Source organism: Photinus pyralis, unplaced genomic scaffold (genome assembly GCF_008802855.1).
Source record: "Photinus pyralis isolate 1611_PpyrPB1 unplaced genomic scaffold, Ppyr1.3 Ppyr1.4_LG7, whole genome shotgun sequence".
NCBI classification, from domain to species: Eukaryota; Metazoa; Arthropoda; class Insecta; order Coleoptera; family Lampyridae; genus Photinus; species Photinus pyralis.
In genome coordinates this window covers 37,876,646-37,892,049 of record NW_022170738.1, presented here as the reverse complement: position 1 = coordinate 37,892,049, position 15,404 = coordinate 37,876,646, and the positions used below count along the sequence as shown (strand labels likewise).

Sequence of the window (15,404 nt, the reverse complement as noted above, 5' to 3'; positions counted from 1 at the left end):
ATCTCGTAAGTATTGTTGAATTTGGAAGATTTTTTGAAATTCAAATCAACGGAGCGCTAAAGAAAAGCAGTAAAACGTTAAAAATTGTGAAAAATCTTGAATAACTTGAAAACCTTTGTTGCTAGTATAGGAAAATGTGGTATCAGACGACGCAGATTTTCATGTAGATTTCGAAAGGGCAATGAAAATATTGGTGTTCTATTTAAAATAAGAAAGTTGCTATCCACTTCCGGTACAACCGGAATTGAAACATTGGTATGCAAATTTTCAGATTTAAATTATTAATGGAAGTCTAAATACATTTAGGTAGGTATCCTTTTGCGTGAAACAGCCTCTATACTATATTCCATACATAATGGACACCCTGTACATAAATTCGTCAAGTCTTTGTTATAAATTTAATAGCGTTGCATCACTTTTTTAAACATTTTACGAAAAACTCACAACGGCATTACTAACATAAATTTTCTTTACACCTTAACCGACATCGAAAAACAATTCAATTCAATTATGGTTAGGAAAATATATATCACAATAATTTATAACCGAAAGCGATGCAGTAGGTGGTATTTTTCTTCGTTTCAAGTTCAGTATCTATCCGAAAGAAAATAAGGATCGTAAATGTTAAGAGAAAAACACAATTTACATACATCGATCGAACAGAATAACTCGTGCCTGCTCTCCATTTTTTTTAACGAAACAAATCCAATCGTGTAACATTTTTCATACCCGATGTTTATATGTGGGAAAAGAACAAGCAATAAATGCGCGCAATCGATCAGAATAAATTTTCGAACGGCGACAGTGGACACAAAAATACGCGTTACGCCCGTTTACTCGTGGAGAACGCGCTCGTTGGCGTGGTAAAATTTTACGAGGTGATTTTCAGATACAAAGGAAAATGCAGTACGGATATTATCTTAAACGTGTATCCATAAAACGAATAAATACACTTACTCAAGAAAGGGAAATTTATGGCTTCGTAGCTTCTTCTGAAATTGATCATTGATAACTTTCTCATCTAGATTTTGGGGTGGCAATGTAATCTATAAATGATGAATTTGTGGCCGTAATTGATTTTCTTTTTCTACGAGGTAATCGGATTGATTGGTATTTTGGCAGTTTTCGAACTTTCTGTGTAATTTGTCATAAGGCAATGGAATCGAGCCGTTTTGGTACTAAAATTTGTTTTCTTTCACTTTATGAGAACGGCAAAGTGGTTTCGATTTCGACATCTTCACCCGATGTAAACATCATTTTGGCTGGGAAACATTGAAGTTGGAACTTCTGATGAATTAATTAACGCCATTTGTGTAGATAAGCCTCGCTATGCATATTATTTAAATAAACTATGCAATAAGCCCTTGTGAAGTTTAGTAGAAGGGCGGCGACACAGGCCATCGCTCACGTTTAACCCTACAGATGCGTCCCTCCCGGCACTGCGACGCCGTCTCCGGCGCCCAAACCCGAGCTCTGACCCGGCGCCGAAGTTCACTGATCAACGACACACCACGAATTTACATGAGGACTTTAATCATTACTTCGCCGTTCCAGAAAGGACGGAATTGTCTTATGCAGACTCAAGAACAAATCACGGGACTTATCTCATTAATCATCCTATTTATCAATTCCCCAAGAAGCTGAGAGGGCGTTCTTGAGCGTAGTTAAAACATGGAGAACCGTCTAAAGCTTTCTACACATGTCTGAAGTTACTTCAAATAGCATTGCAAGATACCCATCGCAAAATTATTAAAATATCAAACTGAACTAAGAGCGACTTAAACTTAATCTCATTTTCGAATACAAAAATTTGAGCTTCCAACACAAAGAAGTGTTTTTCAAAACGCGGTGGTTGAAAACACGACTGAAATTTGACGTTCATATGTGCTATGGATCGTGAGGAAATAAATAGCATGTAAATTTGAATCGTCGCTGTGTTACGGCTTGAGCCAAATGTGTGTTTTTATTTAACGAGAAAATGCCTTCAAGTTTACAAATTTGTTGCGTATGAGAAATTTGCATCAAGAGAACATACCAAATCCAATAAACGAGCACTTTTCATTTGAAAGGCATACGTAATACTTTTTTGCGTTTCTGTGATCTTGATACAACATACATTCTATTAAAAAAACAAGTTGTAAATCAGCATATGCATGATGAAAGCGCATTTTTAGTAATACCGATCAGTATTTTATTAGCGAATTTTAAAATTATCTACCTCATGAGTAATCTAACTCAAAATAGATTAGAGCCTGTACATCTACACTATAGCAGAAAGCTTTTAGTGAAAATTTGAAGTCTCTAGCTATTGTAGTTGCTGAGATCTCAGCCGGACAGCCATTCAGCCAGCCATAACGAATTTAATATCGTATTTTTTTCAAAAATACGCTAAAAACCTTTTCTGGGTGATAGTGTACACCAATTTCACAGTGGCAACGAATTCTTAGGAATAAAAATGGCGGCCATTCCAGATTTCTACAAGTGCACATTCTCATTATGCTTAAATCGGCCGCATTACGTTCCCTGAGAAAAGTGACTTATGAGTGAAAATTATTTTTAGTAAAACAGAGCATAATTTTCGAACTTTATTAGCGTTTTTTTAGGGGACGATACGTATAGATTTATTGTCAATCAGACTGTTTGAACAATACCCGCCTAATCATCCCCTAAATCGTCTCGATCGTCCACATTACGTTCCCTGAGAAAACCGATTAAGTTTGAACATTATTTTTAGTCGTACTGAGCATAATGTTTCGAAATTTATTAGCGTTTTTTAGGGGATTCGGTGTCAATCAGACTCATTGAACAATTCTCACCTAATCATCCCTTAAACCGTCTCGATCGCCCGCAATACGTTCGTTGAGAAAAGTAACTAAGTTTGAAAATTATTTTTAGTAGAACTGAGCATAATTTTTCGAAATTTATTAGCGTTTTTTAGGGGATGGTACGTATAGATTTGTTGTCAATCAGACTGTTTGAACAATTCTCACCTAATCATCCCTTAAGCCGTCTCGATCGGCCGCAATACGTTCCCTGAGGAAAGTGACTTAAGTTTGAAAATTATATTTAGTAGAAATGAGCATAATTTTTCGAAATTTATTAGCGTTTTTTAGGGGATGGTACGTGTAGATTTGTTATCAATTTGAATATTTGAAAAATTCCCACCTAATCATCCCTTAAACCGTCTCGATCGGCCGCAGTACGTTCCCTGAGGAAAGTGACTGAGTTTGAAGATTATTTTTAGTAGAACTGAGCATAATTTTTCGAAATGTATTAGCGTTTTTTAAGGGATGATACGTATAGATTTGTTGTCAATCAGACTGTTTGAACAATTCTGACCTAATCATCCCTTAAACCGTCTCGATCGGCCGCAATACGTTCCCTGAGAAAAGTGACTAAGTTTGAAAATTATTTTTAGTAGAACTGAGCATAATTTTTCGAAATGTATTAGCGTTTTTTAAGGGATGATACGTGTAGATTTGTTGTCAATTTGAATATTTGAAAAATTCCCACCTAATCATCCCTTAAACCGTCTCGATCGGCCGCAATACGTTCGCTGAGAAAAGTAACTAAGTTTAAAAATTATTTTTAGTAGAACTGAGCATAATTTTTCGAAATGTATTAGCGTTTTTTAGGGGATGATACGTGTAGTATTGTTATCAATTTGAATATTTGAACAATTCCCACCTAATCATCCCTTAAATTGTCTCGGCAGTCTACATTACGTTCCCTGAGAACAGCGATTAAGCTTGGAAATTATTTTTAATGGAACTATGCATAATTTTTCGAACTTTATTAACGTTTTTTAAGGGATGATACGTATAGATCTATAATGAGTCAAAATATTTCAATTGTTCCCATCTAATCATCTTCTAAATTGTCCCGATCGCGAGCTTTACTAATTTTTCGAACTTTATTAGCGTTTTTTAAGGGATGATACGTATAGATTTATAGTCAATCAGAATGTTTGAACAATTCTCACCTAATCATCCCTTAAATCGTTTCGTTCGTCCGCATTACGTTCCCAGAGAAAAGCGTTTGAGAATTATGTTTAGTGGAACTGAGTAGGTATACTTTTTCGAACTGTATTAGCGCAAAGTTACTATTGCGACGTTTGCATACGAAACAACAGAATTAGGACCATCGCTTTGGTCAGTAAGTGGCGGAAGCAATCCCAAAGGACCTTTCAGGTTGGTTATTAGCTCAAAATTTTATATTGATACTGTAATGCAATGAGAATGACTCGAAAATATCTTTGGACGGCTATACAAAAGTTGTCCACAGGCCAGCAGAGAGGCATTTTTAAAAAATATTTATATGTAACACAAACTTCAAGAAACGGTCAAACATGTTTTCCCAAGCTGAAACTAAACCCATTATTGGGTGGTTTCATATTATACACAAAAAATTACAAATACCTATTTGTATAGCGTTGAATTCCTTTATGTTTGGTATTCTCGTGTGAAAATTAGCTTCCTTTTTCCATTATTTTCTATAGCAGTATTACGTTCATTTTCATGGCGATTGAATGAGATGAGTGCCTGTTACATTGACAATCGTGAATGTGATTTGAACAGAAATAAAGTGCAGAGTCTACCCTTTCTGTTACTATTATTCTTTACCCTTACACTTTTAGTAGATCGAAAACATATTTATGGTTGACAAACTGCAATTCTATAAATGAACGTTATCTCTCATTCACGGACAAGCTACGAAATTGGAGGATACAAACATCAAAGATATCCGCTTTGCGGCTAAAACAAACATCGGTTTATTTATACATCGAGAAAATTAACGTTCACTAGTCCTCTACATTGCCATGGGCCAAATCACGATATTGGTCAGTTTTGATTTGCATTCCGAATTCATTTCGCCAAACTTACACTCACACTTTAAGAAGGGGTGAAAACTTCCGTACAAATTCCATATTAAAGACTTATTAATTAAACGCTCGTTTATAAATAAATGCGTCCCATTCGCGTCGCAATTTTAAAATGCAATTTAAACACGTCGAACGAAAAACTCGCGTTCAATTCCCGTATAATAAATTGTTTAATTAAATTTTGTGAGCAAAACCGCATATTAAAGACACATTTTCCATGTGAAACTGGCACCGCGTACAAAGCATGTTTAATTACTCTGTACGGGTGTGTACCGAGAGAGCCTAATTTAATTTAATCGCAAAAGGCTAACCGATGATTTATTTTTTTGCTCGTTGTTTTTGTTTCCTCTCCCTTTTAGACGCCATACGTACACTTTGTCAAATAATATAAAGCCAGTTGGATACACGAACGTCCAAGCTGCCTAATTGACATGGTCGGAAAGTGAAATTTTAAACATGTCTTTATTTTTTAATTCAAAAAAATTTCCAAATTATTGATGGCACTAACTCATATGAGTGTCCAATGGCGTAGCTTTCGAATTGCGTCCATTTTATGATTTGTTTGATTGGGCATTTTTGTTAATATTTGGAGATTTTTCCATTAAATCGAAAATCAAATTTCGTTTATCTCTGTAACACCGATTTTCTTGCCCAGTTATTTCTACGAGAATCGCTCTATAAATTTTCGTTTTGATTTAAAAGCTTTAGGGCTTGCAACATCACGAAACTCGTATCACAAATTTTACGTTAAAAGAGGCTTTAAAAAAGTCCTAACTCAAGTTTGCAAGGCGTTCGGAATAAACGAACGGGATCTCGCGGAGAGAACAAAGTACTTTCGCCGAGGAAAAAAATGAATTATGCGGGAAAATTAAGTGTAAATTGAATGCGTTAAGTAATAAAGGCGTTTTTAAGAATATTTTTTTTCCCTCGGATAAATGGCGTGTATGTGGATGCGCCGTCGGGCAGATAGGAGTATTAAACGAGATTTTCGGGACGAAATTTATGTTATTGCGTTTTTATGTGCGAATTTAGTTTGATGCTCAAGTCCGCTGTCCCACTCGTTTGTGGGATAATACGAGAAGGGTTAATAGATGCGCTTCGCATTATATGCAGAAATGAGAGAAATATTGTAAATTCCTCAGCAGGCCTTTTCGAGAATTTTGTTTGCTTAGTTAATTTTGGAATTGTGATTTAGGGAGATAAAAGGGGAGAAGGGCTTGAAGCGCAGATGTATAATTATTTGAGACCGGTACTTTACGATAAAATATAGTGGTTTTTCTTGCAAAGTAAGGGGTTGATCCCGCTGTATAGTCATTTTACGAATACAAATATTACCCAAGGTAGCACTCTCTTCCGTTTTTAGTCCATGCTCAGAAGGCTTTTATTGCACATTTAATAATCTATGCTGTGATTTATGCAGCTACCATACCAATAAAGGAACAGCCCACTAATGATTTCTTTTTTTCCAGGTAAGCGTCCTTTCTTCTACGTAGAAAATAGTGGTAAGTACATTATAAATTACATTTTTCGCTACATGGCCAATGAGTTATGGAACTCATTCTGAAAGCGAGTTTCCAGTACAATTCAGACATGTAGAGATATGGAATAGCTCTGGCAGCTATTGTCCCGGATTAAATATTGTTCATACGAGTATAATCACGATCTGTATTGTCATAACGAACCAATTTCGCCGACATTTTATTTTTGCAAACACTGCGTATGTTTGTTGACGTGTACGTGCAACTATTTCCTGGTAATTATTTGTTTGTTTTGTGATTTTTACAGCTGTTGTTTAGCTGACGCTAGTGATATACCGCTTATCGCAAAAGGGGTGTTAAAAATTGTATTTAGTTTTTCTCATTATACGCCCGGAGAGCCAGTAAAAATTAATAATCTTAACTCAAACTTGTCGAATTCCAAGATCTGTCCTTATGAATCTAGAAACATATGCAAAAAGAAATGTTATTCACTCGAGAAAAATTACTATACAACTGAATATATTAGGATTTGATCCAACGTAAACTTTAATCTGAAAATGTGTTAGGAAAGTTTGGTCGATATCTTGAATAGCAACTACCAGCTTGTGGGAAAATTTCCTGCAAAAATTCGCTCTCACAAAATTCACCTAGATACAAAACCTTCCTCTCCCTGAGGATTAATGGCGCCTGAAATATTCGCTCAGATTGAACTCTTTGCCTAAAATAATTGCTCCGTACAGGTGGCCAAAAAAGCTCGCCCTTCTCAAGAAAAATTCACGTACCCTTTCTTGACGTATCCGAGATTTAAATAATCTGCTTATGTGCCTCCCATTTCACTAACTAACACTTGCAGTTAAAAGTAGCCGAAGACAAAAAAATATGTTTTGTCGTGCCGGAAATGTTATTATAAATTATTATTACCAAAATTTCAGCTCACTTCCCGAGATAATAGTTTAACGTAGCCATTTATCTTAGGAAAAAGCACAGATTAACTACAGTAGTTAGTAGTTAATCTGTGGCAAAAGTATAGTAAGTGAATGTAAGCCCAATTTAAGAGTGATTGAGTAACAATTTTTCACGTATTATATGTATATACAATTGCAAACAAATCCAACAAATATATTACGCTTCCATATAAACAATCAAAACGCCCGATTCATCGCACAAGCCGATCACAAAAATCGAAATCGAATTTTTAAAGTCGTACTTGAATTTTTCAGTCACTTTCCTGCGAATTGTTAAAATATAAAATACACGTGGAATAGTATGCTTTAACTACGTACACAAAATCTCTAAATTTAGCGGTCGTCGAATAATAATTAGTGAATAATATCGGAGCATTAGTTCGCGAATCACTTTAGAAATGTCCAACGGGTTTACATGACGAAGGGAAAAAAAATCTCCCAACTAAATAGGACTTTGTACGCAGAGCACCCCAAAAGAGAGAATTCAAACGATTTAGTTACTGCTCCTCACGCACATCTTTTCAGGGGATTTTTTCGAAAGAAATTTCTTTCTTATGGGATGGTTTTGTCCGTCTGTCTTTCCATTCGTCTGTTCCTCGTGTAACCTGAGACCCTAAAGAGATTTCTACCAGCTCAAGGATCAGTGAATATGAGCCGAATTAAAAGTCGTGTTTCCGAATGCGAGCGTAAAAAAAAGTCCTTAGTGAAAATCGTATGCGATTCTTCGTACCTATCTCGATAACATGGTTTTTCACTTCCTTAGAGTAACGAATTTCGAAATATGAAAAATCTTCTGGAGGAGGGCTTTTCAACCACACCCCTTGGAAGTTGTGTTGGGCGCCGTGTGTATTTATTAATTCCTATACTTTAATAATACATTCTTTCGGTTGTACCATAATCAATGCCTTATTTTCTAAATAAATTTGTGGAGGTGGGAATTTTGGATTAGCTATTTTCACATTGAAACCATCCCCCTTCCCCACGTACTAATATTTGGGTAGATACATTTCGGAAAGAGAACGGTCAAGAGTAAATCGGAGCAAAAATCGATACCTCCAGCAGTATATTTTGTAATCGCTTCCGAACACATAATGCGCTTATTAAAATTGGATCGTAAAATGAACCTTCTGAAATATGCCCATATTAAATAATTGTCGGTAGCCCAGGAGCGTATAACGGCCATAAATTTTCGGGAGACCGTGAGTATGGATTTTAAATTGTCCCATAAATATACATTTGATTTTTAAGGGGTAATTAAGATGCCTACTTTTTAACCGCGCTAAAGGTTAAGGAAAATTTATTACGGCTTTTTGTGACGGTTGACTAATTTGGTCATAAACGCGCGACAATTTTTCGTTTTCAGTTTCACTTCTCCAATTGCCGATATTTGAGACCGATACATTTCACTTAGTAACTTTTCGATTAATGAAACTGGAAAGCTCTCGTTTATTTGCAATGAGACTATCCCAGAATAGACGTAATAAGTCACACAAATACGGTGTTCTGTGCCAAAAATGTTGGCTGCGAACCATTCTAACTTTCCTTGGCATTGCATTTTTATGTAAAAGAAACTACTGGTCTCCCATAAATTCGTAGTTTAGGGGTGGGCATTTTCTAGTAAGCCTTCTATCTGCACCTACGCAATATGCTAGTCCATTAGACGTCCGTTAGATGGACATCTTACTTAGAAAAACTATTTTCCGGTTGTTTGCACAAATGCATCTCCCAAAAGCTTTCAGGGAGCGTTCATTATTTCACACAAGAGAAAATAACAATGATCGCGAGTAATCCTGAACGTTCTCCTTTTTTCCCTTTCGGTTCCGTGATCTAGCGCAACGTAAAGATAATGCTACAAAAGGGACCGAAAGTTTAAAAAATAGAATTATGTCCGCGTACAATTTCGGAAAATTAAACCCCGGGAAATAACAGAATAAAAGATGTCAACCCCGATCTCATTTCAACTTTTAGAATTAATTCGGTTTGCAGTAAATTCGGAAACTGGGTCGAGAAAAGCGGGAAGGAAGTAAACAAGCGCCTGGTTTCTTTTCGATCCTTGCTATTTTATTATGGTCGTTTATGCAGCCAAAAGTGGAATCGGAACGATGGCTTTTGTAGTTAAAACTTTTGTGGTTACAACTCGCTCTATGTGCAATTAATTTTTCAGATTATGGAAAACTTTTAAGATCTCTTTATTTTCCGACGATAAAAGGCGCCTGCGCTACTGTTTTTGTAGTGGCAGAGGGAGTACAATTGGCATGTGTTCGCTCAGAGGGTGTCGGACAGTTGGGGGTGAAAAGTGCAGGGTCGGATTGAAGGATACGCGTACGAGTTGGCCATTTACGCTTCGCGTTAATCGGTAGAGATATTTTGCGAAAATTGCGTTAGTTCGAAAGGGAAATTTTCGACGTGCCTGATTTTTCACTTTTCCTTTTATTCGTGTCAGCTCGCGGGCGATCGTGCGTGTAATAAAATAACATTTGCACGAACTCCTGTTTATCTAATACTCTATTTATAGCTTGATGAATTTTAATGAAATTATATACCCAAAGGGGCTAACGTTTCCATGATAATCGTAATAAGCGAGTGAACAACCCCAGAAAAAATTTTACCATTTTTTTTCTGTTTGCACCCGACCTACAATGATTACTTACGTGTCGTAAATCGTTGCGAGGGGGTTTTGTGTGTTTCGGACTTTTCCAGCAATAACGTACGTCCCTAATGAATGGGAACCAATCTTACTAAAGCAAGTCGTGTAAGTACTTGTGCATGAAATTTTTTTTAAATTAAAGAAAAGAACCGGAAGCTTCTTTCACAAACTCCATTTATAAACTTTTCAATTCCTAAGCGGCAATTATGTAAAAGTTTTCCCAAGATAAACATTAATTGAGTCTTACTGAAGCAATTTCAACTTTTAGTGGCTCGAAGACATGTTTCAAAATACGATTTTTAATAGTCACTTGTGGGGGTTTCAATGAAAAATCGATAAATATAAATGGAAAGAGCTGGTATGGGAAAGCTCCACAAGCGATTGAATGTGAATTAGCATGCTTTGTTATTGTCAATGAATCTCGTTTAGAAAATTTGATCAATGATCAAAATCCATCCACATCATAAAAAGGGTAGTTAGTATGTACAAAAAGATTTGTTAGACAATTACAGGGACAATTATTTTTAGAAAATCTGTTTATTTGTGGCATTTTAGTTGAATACTAGACATTGTCGTCTACAGCATGAAGCGTATCATAAAAACAGTGCACCCATTTTTTTTTTAAATTTTGAAAAACTAATTTTAAGTTTTCTTCGCGCTCTTCTCCAGGTAGGGGTTTTTTTAGGGTAATAATTTTGGGAAATATTGGTAAAATCCGAACAAAAAATTAAGATCGAGGTTCAAATTTTAAAACTTTTGGGACGAGCGTGAGAAAAATATATATTTTGACCCTCTCTTCCATCAATTTTGTACGTTACCATGCTATGTCGAGCCGTGTTAATGTTTTTTTTTCTTACCTGTCTCGACCACTATTTAACTCTTATCATAGTTTTACCTCTTCAAAGTACCCAGAGACTGTGCTATGAAAACACTAGTGCGAAAAAATCGCATTTTTAATAAACTTGTAACAAATATAGCAAACGAGCTCCTGGGTCACTGAAAATTTAATCAGTTCTTCCTTGAATTTTTCTTTACCTATTACTGAAAACCAGGGCTGTAACTTTTGATCTAGTAGCCCAATCTTGGAACTGTTTGAAATTATGGAATCTACAGGCCAAAATTTTTTTTTGGGGTCTCAAAAAAAACCTTCATTTTTTACCAAAAATCGACTACACCAAAATTTCTCGGGAAAACACTTTTTCTTATTAATTTTGGTGCGTAGAATCCAAATCGAATCGTACTTTTTCGATTAGACTTCTCAATCAAAAGTTATGGACTAAAAACCATTTTCGAAAGAAAATTCAAAGGGCTGTAACTTTTGATCTAGTAGCCCAATCTTGGAACTGTTTGACATTATGGAATATACAGGCCATATTCTATAAGAAAATGTTTTTTTCCGGTCGATCTGAGACAATTTTTTTTTGGAACCTCAAAAAAAGGCAGTGTATTACCTTCCTTTTTTACCAAAAATCGACTACACCAAAACATCTTCGGAAAACACTTTTTCTTATTAATTTTGGTGCGTAGAATCCAAATCGTATCGTACTTTTTCGATTAGACTTCTCAATCAAAATTTATGGACTAAAAACCAATTTCGAAAGAAAATTCAAAGGGCTGTAACTTTTGATCTAGTAGCCCAATCTTGGAACTGTTGAACATAATTTTTGGTTTATTAATTTAGCATGTCAATTACGTGGGTGGAAGTAACAGTCAAGAAGGCCGTATTTTCTTCTGTTATTGAGATATTTTCAAGGAGTAATTTCGTTCAAATTTTTTCAAAATGTGATAATTGTAAGTATGTAATTCCTCTTGAAATGGCGGATGGTGGCAATTATTCATTTTAGAGAACTTATCTGAACGTTTATTGAGCGAAATTTCGGGTTGTGATTTCTAAAAGTGACAGCGTGACAGTTCTCATTATTGACTACTGGTTAACAATGACCACATTATTAACCACTTTGAACAACTGGCGAGAAAGCATGCTTTACAAGTGGAAAATAGGTTAAAAATCATGTTTATTAGACACTAGTAGTGAAAAAATAGGTTTTGATATATATAGATAATCACAATCATAGGTGTTCACTCTTTTGGAACTAGGCGGGATTTATACACTCAGAAATAACTGCGTTATTACTTTTCAAGTGTTTACCAGATTTTACCTCTCCGGTCACCTTCTGTCACATTACGCATCTTATGAACAAATGAGTACTTCCTCGTTACTTCCCATATACTTCCCCGTACTTCCTCAAACTTCCTCGTACTTCCCTGGACTTCCAGTAATTCCCCGAACTTCCCCGTACTTACCCGAACTTCCTTGTACTTCCTCATAACTTCCTCCATTCTGTACAATTACTTCACCTGGTGTTTACCCCCTGCTGAAAACAAAATTGGAAAATTCGCGATTTATCATGTACACAGACGAACGGACGGGCAGAAAGTCCAAAATCATGAACTCGTTTAGGAGCTTGTTAATAATTCAAATGTGCGAAATTAGAACGCCCGATTAGCGTATTATTCGAATGCATATTTGGATGCTCGAAAGATTCACATACTTATATTTGCATTTGTATTAGTGTATGTCATTGTTAACGAGCAACAAAGCTCGTTCATGATTTTGAACTTTCTGCCCGTCCGTTCGTCTGTGTACATGATAACTCGCAAACGGTTTCGATTTTTCCAATTCTGTTTTCAGTAATAGGTAGAGAAAGTTCCAGAGACTAATATATTAAATTATGGTAATTTGGACTTTCTGCCCGTCCGTCTGTGTACATAATAAATTGCGAATGATTTCGAATTTTCGAATCCTGTGTTCAGTAATAGGTAGACCATGGTTAAGGGACTAAACGATTAAATTTTCGGCATTTAGACTTTCTGTCCGTCCGTCTGTGTACGTGATAACTCGCGAACGGTTTTGAATTTTCCAATTGTGATTTCAGTAATCGGTAGAATTGGAAAATTCGAAACCGTTAGTGAGTTATCGTGTCCACAAAAGGGAATTGATGCATTAAAACAACCAAATGGATATTTTTTCCAAACTAATCGAAGACGAGAAATCTCGTTTAGGCCCTCAAAATTTCTAAAATTTGGTATCGGTGTTTTCCAATATGAAAGGAAAAAGTCTAGATTTTTTTTAATTCGTTAAAAGTCATAACTTTTAGAAAGTTTTTGTTTTCTACCGTCTCCAACCGAATGTTTTCCGGAAAATTCGACTACAGCGCGTATTTGGTCAAGAAGTATTCGCTCCTCTAATATTTGCCCCTGGATCTGGTACATTTCCTCGGGTTTATTTGGTCCTTAATCTGCGATATTAACCCTCCTCCCAGAAAAATCATCTTAGGGAAACTTTACCTCAAGGAAAATTAGTTTGAAATTTTGACTCCCTTTCTATTGCTGTTGCAAGTCTAATTAGGAACTAAATGTGAACGTAAAACAAAAGTGCTCCCTTTTTCCTGACCTATTGGGTCTCTCCTTTACTCCTCTACTTTATGTGGGTGCGGCTTATGCCGTAATTATTGAGACAAGTTCTGTATAAGGTTAGTATGGGTGGTATTGCATTGGGGTAAAAAGTAATCCGAATCAAACAAAATGTCGATGATGTTTGTCTGTCTGTCGGTTTATTTGTTGAAAGAAACATTCATCGTGGTTAATAACAATGAATGTTTGTATAATTCAAAATTGTCCATGGAATAAAAAACAAAAACTTGACTTCTAAATAATATTATTATATTCGTCGCTGGGAAAGCCTGCACGTAGAAAGGAAATGGATGATGCTAGTTGAAGACCATCTTTTTTAATTTCGTTTTAAACAGTTTCGTGGGGGTTACAGGGGGAAATATTAGATATGATAATTCTTTTGGTAGGAGGGACTAATCTACTGATATTTTAACTTAGATATTGTTATAGTGGGAATTGGGATGTCATTTTAATAGTTTATCTATAGCGCTAAATGTAATTCTATAGGCGAAGCATATTTGTTTGGAACCTATTATATCTCCGATAGCTTGGACATAATCAAAGAGCAACTCTTACCAGAGGGTTAAAGCTGCAAGAATTGTTTTTGCATAAGTATTGGCCCCCTCGATCTTAAAATCGACCGGGTTTTAGGTTTTTGTCAAAACAGTTTTGGGGGAGTATTTTGGTTGTGACATTACAAAATAGTGTCGAAACAGTGTTAGGTATTTTTTGTACATTGTTAATTACAGTTGTTTGTTTCTTGGGTAACTTATTAAGGAAAAACCAGTAAGATACCGGAATTTCATAAGTATTTTTTGTTCAATTAAAAAATACCATTTGTAAAATTCAAAAGCATTCCCCCACGACATAGACTCAAAGTCTTTCCATGAATCCCGATTTTGTCAAATTTAACAGAACGTGCAAGAAACTCTCCCTAGGGGAGGGAAGTAAAGGTCGCTTAAAATACTACATGACACTTTTTTTAATCCGGCACTGGTCAGTTTACCCACCTTTATTTAGATTTAACTGCCATGTAAATAATAGTAAATACAACTGTCTGTTTAGAAATTGACTCTTATGTCAAATATAGCAGTTTGTTCTAAACGTGGGAATTAAGGCGCTTTTTAAATTAAAGTTGGTGCTTTCTAATTGAGGTTTGATTTTCCACTGCCGACCGTTTCTTTGTTATATGAGGGGTAAATTTACGACACGTTAAAAAATGGTTTATTTTCACAATGGGAGCGGCCGTAATGAAACTATAAGACTGTGGGTCTTTAGACCACGATATTTATCTTAATAACACAGCGACTCGGATGAGACATTCATAATCAAATCAAAAAGTGAACATTTTCATACCCTCCCAGCATAATCCACTCTTTATTAAATTTCGCGAAATATAAAAACGCCATAAAATGTTAGGAACACGTTCTTAAAAACAAAGAAAAATGAAAAACAACGCTATACACGAACTTTTCCAAGATAATTTCCTAATCTAATACAAACTTTATTTAACTAAAATTGTTTTGACGTTTCATCTCGCGGATCAAAAGCCTCTCTCATCCTCTCGCAATTAATAATTCGAAAGTAGTCCCGAAAGTGATCCGTCTTAAAATTGGAAGAGTTGACTAACAAAAGCAAACAAAATAATTGGGCTCTAAAATTTAAAACGGAAACAGGATGTTGGGATATGGCTTTTAGGATTAGAACGTGAATTTCTAAAGAAGGGAAATCTAAATTGGACTCGCGAACAATGCTATTTTATAATAATGAACGTAATTGCGTCGGAAACAATGCAATTAAGTTAACCATCATCATAGAGGGATGAAACTTAGATTTTAAGTTTCGAGTAATGGCATTAAAAATGAAAGTTGCAGGGTAGCAGGTGCGGGGTTGAAATATTAAATGGATCTTCTTACAATGCGCCCTTAATCTACCATTTGCGCTATCAAAAATGTGTGTACGATAATTTAGTAGTGCGG

At 35.6% G+C, this 15,404-nt stretch overlaps 1 protein-coding gene across 5 annotated transcripts in view; it reads left to right on the top strand.

The window, feature by feature from the left end:
• Positions 1–15,404, top strand: part of LOC116177237 (dentin sialophosphoprotein) — a 234,778-nt gene that overhangs the window by 138,689 nt on the left and 80,685 nt on the right. Inside the window, exon 1 of one of the 5 annotated variants that reach the window (XM_031496155.1) lies at positions 9,615–10,077. The exons of the other annotated variants lie outside the window; for them this stretch is intronic. Coding sequence (XP_031352015.1) covers positions 10,048–10,077 — 30 coding nt within the window. The 5' untranslated portion in view covers positions 9,615–10,047. Of the gene's footprint in view, positions 1–9,614; positions 10,078–15,404 lie in introns of those variants that run through there. 5 annotated transcript variants of the gene reach the window in all.